Source organism: Oncorhynchus keta, chromosome 27 (genome assembly GCF_023373465.1).
Source record: "Oncorhynchus keta strain PuntledgeMale-10-30-2019 chromosome 27, Oket_V2, whole genome shotgun sequence".
Classification (NCBI taxonomy): domain Eukaryota; kingdom Metazoa; phylum Chordata; class Actinopteri; order Salmoniformes; family Salmonidae; genus Oncorhynchus; species Oncorhynchus keta.
Window position 1 is genome coordinate 14,973,508 of NC_068447.1, and position 11,463 is coordinate 14,984,970.

At 46.3% G+C, this 11,463-nt stretch overlaps 1 protein-coding gene across 1 annotated transcript; it reads right to left on the reverse strand.

Moving 5' to 3' along the window:
* Positions 1 to 2,900: 2,900 nt before the first annotated feature.
* On the reverse strand, positions 2,901 to 9,525 carry LOC127912625 (uncharacterized protein DDB_G0271670-like; the record flags this gene model as incomplete). The annotated part of the gene is made up of 2 exons (XM_052482646.1): positions 2,901 to 2,966; positions 8,077 to 9,525. Coding segments are annotated over 2 exons (1,515 nt in total), but the record flags the coding sequence as incomplete, so codon positions are not given.
* Positions 9,526 to 11,463: the final 1,938 nt, after the last annotated feature.

The following is an 11,463-nucleotide window of genomic DNA, read 5'->3' on the forward strand; positions in this document are numbered from 1 at the left end:
TCGGGTATTGTGTAAAGAATAAGCAGTGAGGCTTGGCCTGGTTGTGTTTCGGAGGCCCTTGGCTCTCGACCTTCGCCTCTCCCGAGTCAGTACGGCTACCTGCCGCCTCACTAGGCTACCTGCCAGATTAGGGGTTAGGGAAAATAGGATTTTGAATGGGACTGAATTGTGTGTCCCCACAAGGTTATCTGTACAAGACTGTGTGTGTGTGTTCACGTCAGTGTGCAACAGACTGAGTGATTGTGAGAAACAGTTTGTTGGGTTTCAAAACTGGAGGCGACTGAGGCTGGATAATTTGTCACATCCATAATTCCACAGTTCATGAATAGCAAACAGAGAGAGGAAGGTCTTAGACAGCCAGCCAGTCACTGAAATAAGCCCTATTTGCATAGCCTTCTCATAGCCCAATCACACCATCTGATGCTGTATCCTGACGAATGGCTCCACATCTCTAAGTCCATACCTCGTAGAGAGAGCATGTTTACATTCCTTCTCTCTCTCTCTCTCTCTCTCTCTCTCTCTCTCTCTCTCTCTCTCTCACTCTCCTTCCTTCCATCCTTCCTTCCTTCCTTCCTTCCTTCCCTCTCTCTCTCTCTCTCTCCCTCTTTCTCTCTCTCTCCCTCCCTCCCCTTCCCTCTCTCTTTCTCTCTTGTTTGAGTCAAGCCAGTTTCATATTTTCATCAGCGGGAAGGTTTTACATCAGGTTTGACACAGGACATAAATAGTTATTAGAGACAAGGAGAGGCGAGGGAAGCGGAGCTGTAGTGAGCTGATCTAGGCAGGGCAGGGCTGGGTCAGTCTGGGTGTGAGTTATAAACCTCTCTCAGCCCTGTATGAGGCGGTAAATAAACAGAGGGTGTAATGATGTCAGACTGACATATGCAATGAGTCTGTTATTACAGGGTAATGGAAAGAGAGAGAGGGAGGCATCACCTAGATGGGGCACAGAGAGAGAGAGAGAGAGAGAGAGAGAGAGAGAGAGAGAGAGAGAGAGAGAGAGAGAGAGAGAGAGAGAGAGAGAGAGAGGCATCACCTAGATGGAGCACAGAGAGAGAGAGAGAGAGAGAGAGAGAGAGAGAGAGAGAGAGAGAGAGAGAGAGAGAGAGAGAGAGAGAGAGAGGGAGGCATCACCTAGATGGAGCACAGAGAGAGAGAGAGAGAGAGAGAGAGAGAGAAAGAGACATCACCTAGATGGAGCACAGAGAGAGAGAGAGAGAGAGAGAAGGGGAGGGAGGGAGAGAGAGAGAGAGGGGGAAGGAAGGAGGAAGGAGCGAGAGGGAGAGAGAGAGAGAGAGAGAGAGAGAGAGGGAGAGAGAGAGAGATGGAAGAAAGGAGGAATGTAGAGAGAGAGAGAGAGAGAGAGAGAGAGAGAGAGAGAGAGAGAGAGAGAGAGAGAGAGAGAGAGCACAGCTATTACCATCACATCTCAGCTCAGCTGCTATTGCACTGACATACAGTGCAATTGCAGACTGACATATGCAATGAGTCTGTTATTACAGGGTAATGGAAAGAGAGAGAGGGAGGCATCACCTAGATGGAGCACAGAGAGAGAGAGAGAGAGAGAGAGAGAGAGAGAGAGAGAGAGAGAGAGAGAGAGAGAGAGAGAGAGAGAGAGAGAGAGAGAGAGAGAGAGAGGGAGGCATCACCTAGATGGAGCACAGAGAGAGAGAGAGAGAGAGAGAGAGAGAGAGAGAGAGAGAGAGAGGCATCACCTAGATGGAGCACAGAGAGAGAGAGAGAGAGAGGGAGGGAGGCATCACCTAGATGGAGCACAGAGAGAGAGAGAGAGAGAGAGAGAGAGAGAGAGAGAGAGAGAGAGAGAGCGAGAGAGAGAGAGGGAGGGAGGCATCACCTAGATGGAGCACAGAGAGAGAGAGAGAGAGAGAGAGAGAGAGAGAGAGAGAGAGAGAGAGAGAGAGAGAGAGAGAGAGAGGGAGGCATCACCTAGATGGAGCACAGAGAGAGAGAGAGAGAGAGAGAGAGAGAGAGAGAGAGAGAGAGAGAGAGAGAGAGAGAGAGAGAGAGAGAGAGAGAGAGAGAGAGAGAAGCATCACCTAGATGGAGCACAGAGAGAGAGAGAGAGAGAGAGAGAGAGAGAGAGAGAGAGAGAGAGAGAGAGAGAGAGAGAGAGAGAGAGGCATCACCTAGATGGAGCACAGAGAGAGAGAGAGAGAGAGAGAGAGAGAGAGAGAGAGGCATCACCTAGATGGAGCACAGAGAGAGAGAGAGAGAGAGAGAGAGAGAGAGAGAGAGAGAGAGAGAGAGAGAGAGAGAGAGAGAGAGAGAGAGAGAGAGAGAGGGAGGCATCACCTAGATGGAGCACAGAGAGAGAGAGAGAGAGAGAGAGAGAGAGAGAGAGAGAGAGAGAGAGAGAGAGAGAGAGAGAGAGAGAGAGAGGCATCACCTAGATGGAGCACAGAGAGAGAGAGAGAGAGAGAGAGAGAGAGAGAGAGAGAGAGAGAAGCATCACCTAGATGGAGCACAGAGAGAGAGAGAGAGAGAGAGAGAGAGAGAGAGAGAGAGAGAGAGAGAGAGAGAGAGAGAGAGAGAGAGAGAGAGAGAGAGAGAGAGAGAGAGAGAGAGAGAGAGAGAGAGAGAGAGAGAGAGAGGGGAGGGAGGGAGGGAGAGAGAGAGAGAGAGAGAGAGAGAGAGAGAGAGAGAGATGGAAGGAAGGAGGAAGGTAGAGAGAGAGAGAGAGAGAGAGAGAGAGAGAGAGAGAGAGAGAGAGAGAGAGAGAGAGAGAGAGAGAGAGCACAGCTATTACCATCACAATCACACACTGACTCAATGTCATCTGCCTCGGCTCAGCTGCTATTGCACTGACATACAGCACCATCCCAGACAGAAGATCGGAGAAGACAAGATAAGAGGAGATCAGAGGAACACATACGATGATGTGATTAGTAAAAAGCCCTCATGTCATTACGTGATGCCAGGGGAGGAACGATGCCCTCCAACCCAATGTCCTGGGGAAAAAAACACACCAGAGTACGGTAATAGCGACAATGCTCGGCAAATGTTAACGCAAACAGGAGGAGGAGGAGGAGGGGGGTATGGCCAATATACCACGGCTAATGGCTGTTCAAACACACAACGCAACGCGGAGTGCCTGGATACAGCCCTTAGCTGTGGTATATTGGCAATACATGGCAAATCCCTGAGATGCCTTATTGCTATTATAAACTGGTTACAAATGTAATGAGTGCAGTAAAAATAAATGTTTTGTCATCCTTCACTCATACCCTCGTAAAACTGACCATCCTATCGATCCTCGACTTCGGTGATGTCATCTATAAAATAGCCTCCAACACTCTACTGAACAAACTGGATGTAGTCTATCACAGTGCCATCTGTTTTGTCACCAAAGCCCCATACACTACCCACCATTGCGACCTGTACGCTCTCGTTGGTTGGCCCTCGCTTCATACTCGTCGCCAAACCCACTGGCTTCAGGTCATCTACAAGTCTCTGCTAGGTAATGCCCCGCCTTATCTCAGCTCACTGGTCACCATAGCAGCACCCACTCGTAGCACACGCTCCAGCAGGTATATCTCACTGGTCACCCCCAAAGCCAATTCCTCGTTTGGGCGTCTTTCCTTCCAGTTCTCTGCTGCCAATGACTGGAACGAATTGCAAAAATCTCTGAAACTGGAGACTCACATCTCCCTCACTAGCTTTAAGCACCAGCTGTCAGAGCAGCTTACAGATCACTGCACTTGTACATAGCCCATCTGTAAACAGCCCATCTATCTACCTACCTCATCCCCATACTGGTATTTATTTATTTTGCTCCTTTGCACCCCAGTATCTCAACCTGCACATTCATCTTCTGCCGATCTACCATTCCAGTGTTAAATTTATATATTGTAATTACTACGCCACCGTGGCCTATTTATTTCCTTAACTTACATCATTTGCACTCACTGTATATAGACTTTTTGTTTTCTTTTGTTCTACTGTATTATTGACTGTATGTTTTGTTAATTCCATGTGTAACTCTGTGTTGTTGTATGTATCGAATTGCTATGCTTTATCTTGGCCAGGTCGCAGTTGCAAATGAGAACTTGTTCTCAACTAGCTTACCTGGATAAATAAAGGTGAAATAAAAAAATACCCCATGGTATACGGTCTGATACACCATGGCTTTTAGCAAATCAGCAATCAGGATTGGAACCAGGATTGTTACATGTGACATCATTCCACTACAGCTCAGTCCTTCTGCTCCAACCTCCCTCATCCTCACTGATTCTTTATTCTTTATTTGTTGTGTCATTTAGTTGAGTTACAAGTATAATATCCACTTCAATTCATATATATAACATGGGTTTGGGTTAGGTACCAGTGGGCCTATTATCTTTCTTAGTGGGTGTTGACCCTCTCCCCTCCTGCCTTCTCCCATAGGGCTGTGACCCTCTCCCCTCCTGTCTTCTCCCATTGGGCTGTGACCCTCTTCCCCCCTGCCTTCTCCCATAGGGCTGTGACCATCTTCCCTCCTGTCTTCTCCCATAGGGCTGTGACCCTCTCCCCTCCTGTCTTCTCCCATTGGGCTGTGACCCTCTCCCCTCCTGTCTTCTCCCATTGGGCTGTGACACTCTTCCCTCCTGTCTTCTCCCATAGGGCTGTGACCCTCTTCCCTCCTGCCTTCTCCCATAGTGATGTGACCCTCTCCCCTCCTGTCTTCTCCCATAGGGCTGTGACCCTCTCCCCTCCTGCCTTCTCCCATAGGGCTGTGACCCTCTCACCTCCTTTCTTCTCCCATAGGGCTGTGACCCTCTACCCTTCTCCCATAGGGCTGTGACCCTCTCCCTTCCTCCCATAGGGCTGTGACCCTCTCCCCTCCTGTCTTCTCCCATAGTGATGTGACCCTCTCCCCTCCTGCCTTCTCCCATAGGGCTGTGACCCTCTCCCCTCCTGTCTTCTCCCATTGGGCTGTGACCCTCTTCCCCCTGCCTTCTCCCATAGGGCTGTGACTATCTTCCCTCCTGTCTTCTCCCATAGGGCTGTGACCCTCTCCCCTCCTGTCTTCTCCCATTGGGCTGTGACCCTCTTCCCTCCTGTCTTCTCCCATAGGGCTGTGACCCTCTACCCTCCTGCCTTCTCCCATAGGGCTGTGACCCTCTACCCTCCTGCCTTCTCCCATAGGGCTGTGACCCTCTCCCCTCCTGCCTTCTCCCATAGGGCTGTGACCCTCTTCCCTCCTGCCTTCTCCCATAGGGCTGTGACCCTCTTCGCTCCTGCCTTCTCCCATAGGGCTGTGACCCTCTTCCCTCCTGTCTTCTCCCATAGGGCTGTGACCCTCTACCCTCCTGCCTTCTCCCGTAGGGCTGTGACCATCTTCCCTCCTGCCTTTTCCCATAGGGCTGTGACCCTCTACCCTCCTGCCTTCTCCCATAGGGCTGTGACCATCTCCCCTCCTTCCTTCTCCCATAGGGCTGTGACCCTCTACCCTACTGCTAGAGTCACTGAACCTGAACCTCCAGTCTGGCGGCCAGAACACCGCTATACTATAGCACAGCTATACTGTAATAAAATATATTACAATTGAATTCTACACAAAATCAATACAACACAATCATATACACACATCAATATAAACAGTAATGTCCAGTAATGTTCTCAGTAATGTTCCCAAAAGTGTCCTGTGTGCGTGCTTGTGCGTGTGCCCAGCGTGTGTGTGTGCGCGTTTGTGTGTGAGAACTGTTGCAGAACTGTTGCAGTCTGTCAGGCTGCTGTGCTGTGCTGTGCACTGTACAATATTCTATTCTGAGATGCCAAGGAACCGACTGTGAGAGCACAGACGTCTAATCTAAGATCAAGCAGCCTTGGACACAATCTCACTGGCCTCCCTCCCTCCCTCCCTCCCTCCCTCCCTCCCTCCCTCCCTCCGCTGGGAACAGGATGTGGGAGTCAACTCTTCACTAGCTGTTTCCCTGTCTTCTCTCCTTTCCCCATTCTTCTCTCTCTCTCTCCCTCCCTCCCTTCCCCTCCCTTTCTTCCCTTCCCTCCCTCCCTCCCCTGATTGACCGTCTGGTTTAGTTACATGATGTAGTGTCAGGATCAACAGGCTGTCAGCCAGGCGATGTGCTTGTGAAGGTTTGTTCAAGGTTACAAGTTAACTCTTAGTAATCTCTTGGAGGTCTCTCCAGAGATACAATCACTAAACCCACCTGGGGGCTGCACAAAGTATACCAAGCCAATCCCCAATACATCATAGGCACTTTGGCTCTGGGGTTGGCCAGTGGATGCCATTTGGTTCCTTTGCTTTGACAGAGTTGAATTAGATGAGTTCCCATTACTGTCCCACAGGAGGGGTGAAAAGGAGGGTATGCTTAGCTAGGGGTTCCTGGCAGATAGATATTTCCCTTTGGCTCCAAGGTTAGTGAGAGAGTCCGGTGCCAGGCGCTGGCTAGCACAGCACACAGCCTGGCCACTAGCCTGCTGCTGCTGGTACTGATACTGCTGCTGGTACTGATACTGCTGCTGGTACTGATACTGCTGCTGGTACTGGTACTGCTGCTGCTACTGGTACTGCAGCTAAGGAGAGGACGGCTCATAATAATTGCTGGAACAGAGCAAATGGAATGGCATCAAACACATGTTTGATGTATTTAATAGAATTTCACTCATTCAGCTCCAGTGATTACCACAAGCCTGTCCTCTCAAATGAAGGTGCCACCAACCTCATGTGGCTACTACTGCTGTTGCTACTACTGTTGCTACTACTACTACTGAGACTGCTGCTACTGTTACTGCTGCTACTACTACTACTACTGTTACTGCTGCTACTCCTGCTACCACTACTAATACTGCTACTGTTACTACTGCTGATGCAGCTACTACTGATGCTACTACTGTTGCTGCTACTGATACTACTACAACTGTTACTGTTACTACTACTACTGCTGCTACTACCAGAACTACTGTTACTGCTACTACTACTGCTGCTACTGTTGCTATTACTACTACCACTACTGTTACTGCTGCTTCTACTACTACTACTGTTAATGCTGCTACTCCTGCTACCACTACTAATACTGCTACTGTTACTACTGCTGATGCAGCTACTACTGATGCTACTACTGTTGCTGCTACTGATACTACTACAACTGTTACTGTTACTACTACTACTGCTGCTACTGTTGCTATTACTACTACCACTACTGTTACTGCTGCTTCTACTACTACTACTGTTACTGTTGCTTCTCCTACTGCTACTACGACTACTACTGTTACTGCTGCTACTACTACTACTATTACTGTTGCTACAACTAATGATGTTATTACTACTATTGGTACTACTACTACTACTACTGCTGCTGCTGCTGCTACTACTACTACTGCTGCAGCTACTGCTGCTACTACTACTACTGCTGCTATTACTGCTGCTACTACTATTGCAGCTACTACTGCTGCTACTACTGCTGCTACTACTGCTACTACTACTACTACTGCTACTACTGCTGCTGCAGCTACTGCTGCTGCTACTGCTGCTGCAGCTACTACTACTACTACTACTGCTACTACTGCTGCTACTACTATTGCAGCTACTACTGCTGCTACTACTGCTGCTACTACTGCTACTACTACTACTACTGCTACTACTGCTGCTGCAGCTACTACTACTACTACTACTGCTACTACTGCAGCTACGGCTACTACTACAGCTGCTACTACTGCTGCTCCTACTGCTGATAATGTTGCTACTACTACTGCGGTTACTGTTACTACTACTACTACTGTTACTACTACAATTGTTACTACTGCTACTACTGTTACTGCTGCTACTACTACTGCTACTACTATTACTACTACTACTACTTTTACTGCTGCAACTACTACTATTGTTACTGCAGCTACGGCTACTACTACAGCTGCTACTACTGCTGCTCCTACTGCTGATAATGTTGCTACTACTACTGCGGTTACTGTTACTACTACTACTACTGTTACTACTACAATTGTTACTACTGCTACTACTGTTACTGCTGCTACTACTACTGCTACTACTATTACTACTACAGCTGCTACTACTGCTGCTCCTACTGCTGATAATGTTGCTACTACTACTGCGGTTACTGTTACTACTACTGTTAATTTACAATTGTTACTACTGCTACTACTGTTACTGCTGCTACTACTACTGCTACTACTATTACTATTACTACTACTTTTACTGCTGCTACTACTACTACTACTACTGTTAATTCTGCTACTACTACTACTACTGTAACTGCTGCTACTACTGCTACTGTTACTGTTACTACTGCTACTACTACTACAACTGTTACTACTGCTACTATTAGTTACTGCTGCTACTACTACTACTACTACAGTTACTGCTGCTACTACTACTAGGACTTTTACTGCTGCTACTACTACTACCTTTACTGCTGCTACTACTACTACTGTTACTGCTGCTACTACTGATACTACTACAACTGGTACGACTGCTACTACTACTACTGTTACTGCTGCTACTACTGCTACTACTACAACTGCTACGACTGTACTACTACCACTGTTACTGCTGCTACTACTACTACTACAACTACTACTACTTTTACTGCTGCTACTACTACTACTACTACCACTACTGTTACTGCTGCTACTACTACTACTACTGTTACTGCTGCTACTACTGCTACTGTTACTACTACAAATGTTACTACTGCTACTACTACTACTGTTACTACTACAACTGTTACTACTGCTACTACTACTGTTACTGCTACTACTACTACTACCAATACTGTTACTGCTGCTACTACTACTACTACTGTTACTGCTGCTACTACTGCTACTGTTACTGTTACTACTGCTACTACTACTACTGTTACTGCTGCTACTACTACTACTGCTACTGTTACTGATACTACTACGACTACACCTACTGTTACTGCTGCTACTACTACTACTACTACTACTACTACTACTACTACTACTACTACTGCTACTGTTACTGATACTACTACGACTACACCTACTGTTACTGCTGCTACTACTACTACTGTTACTGTTACTACTACTGTTACTACTGCTACTAATACTACTACTGTTACTGCTACTGCTGCTACTAGTGCTGATACTGTTGCTACTACTACTACCACTACTACTGTAACTACTACTACTGTTACTGCTGCTACTACTACTACTGCTGCTACTACTACTACTACTGTTAATACTACTACTACTACTGATGTTACTACTACTACTACTACTACTACTGTTACTGCTGCTACTACTACTACTACTACTTTTACTGCTGCTGCTACTACTACTACGACTACTACTACTACTACTACTACTACCACGGTTACTGCTGCTACTACTACTACTGTTACTGCCGCTACTACTGCTATTGTTACTGTTACTACTACAACTGTTACTACTGCTACTACTACTACTGTTACTGTTACTACTACAACAATTACTAATACTACTACTACTGTTACTGTTACTACTACAACTGTTACTACTGCTACTACTACTGTTACTGCTGCTACTACTACTACTACTGTTACTGCTGCTACTACTACTACTACTGTTACTGCTGCTACTAATACTACTGTTACTGTTACTACTACAACAATTACTAATACTACTGCTACTGTTACTGTTACTACTACTGTTACTACTACGACTACAACTACTGTTACTGCTGCTACTACTGCTACTGTTACTGTTACTACTGCTACTACTGGTACTGGTACTACTACTACTACTACTACTACTACTTTAACTACTACTACTGTTACTGCTGCTACTACTACTACTACATTTACATTTACATTTAAGTCATTTAGCAGACGCTCTTACTACTGTTACTACTGCTACTGTTACTGATACTACTACTACTACTACTGTTACTGTTACTACTACTACTGCTACTACTACTACTACTACTGTTATTGCTGCTACTACTACTACTACTGTTACTGCTGCTACTACTGCTACTGTTACTGTTACTACTACTGATACTACTACGACTACACCTACTGTTACTGCTGCTACTACTACTACTGTTACTGTTACTGCTGCTACTACTGGTACTGGTACTACTACTACTACTACTACTACTACTTTAACTACTACTACTGTTACTGCTGCTACTACTACTACTACATTTACATTTACATTTAAGTCATTTAGCAGACGCTCTTACTACTGTTACTACTGCTACTGTTACTGATACTACTACTACTACTACTGTTACTGTTACTACTACTACTACTACTACTACTGCTGCTACTACTACTATTACTACTGCTACTACTGCTGCTTTTACTACTTCTACTGCTGCTGCTACTATTATTGCTGCTGCTGCTAATATTGCTACTACTGCTGCTACCGGTACTGCTGCTGCTGGTACTACTACTTCTACTGCTATTGCTGCTGCTACTGGTATTACTACTGTCACTGTTACTGCTGCTACTACTAGTACTGGTACTGCTACTACTGGTACTACTACTGTTACCGCTGCTACTACTGTGGCTGGTACCTCTACAGTTGTTGCTGCTACTATTTGTACTGGTAATGCTACTACTAGTACTTCTACTACTGCTACTGTTACTGCTGTTGTTACTGCTGCTGCTGCTGCTATTGCTGCCGCTGCTAATAATGCTGCTGCTGCTACTACTGATACTGCTACTACTGCTGGTACTGCTACTACTGCTGGTACTGCTACTACTGCTGCCGCTACTGCTGCTACTACTGCTGCTACCGGTACTGCTGCTGCTACTGCTGCTACTCTGCTACTGGTACTACTACTAGTACTGCTATTGCTGCAGCTACTGATACTATTACTGTTACTGCTGCTACTACTAGTACTGGTACTGCTACTACTGGTACTACTACTGTTACTGCTACTACTACTGGTACTAGTACTACTACTGTTACTGCTGCTACTATTGTGGCTGGTACTACTACAGTTGTTGCTGCTACTACATATACTGGTAATGCTACTACTCGCACTTCTACTACTGCTACTGTTACTGTTGTTGTTACTGCTGCTGCTACTATTGCTGCTGCTGCTAATACTGCTGCTGCTGCTACTACTGGTACTGCTACTGCTGCTGGTACTGCTACTACTGCTGCCGCTACTGCTGCTACTACCGGTACTGCTGCTGCTACTCTGCTACTGGTAAAACTACTACTAGTATTACTATTGCTACTGGTACTACTACTGTTACTGTTACTGCTGCTACTACTGGTACTGGTACTAATACTGTTACTGCTGCTACTACTTCTACTGGTACTGCTACTACTTGTAATACTACTGTTCCTGCTGCTCTGATAATACTACTGTTACTGCTGCTACTACTGTTACTGCTGCTACTACTACTATTACTACTGCTACTACGGGTACTACTACTGTTACTGCTACTACTACTGGTACTACTACTGTTACTGCTGCTACTACGGGTACTACTACTGTTACTGCTGCTCGGGTACTATTACTGTTAC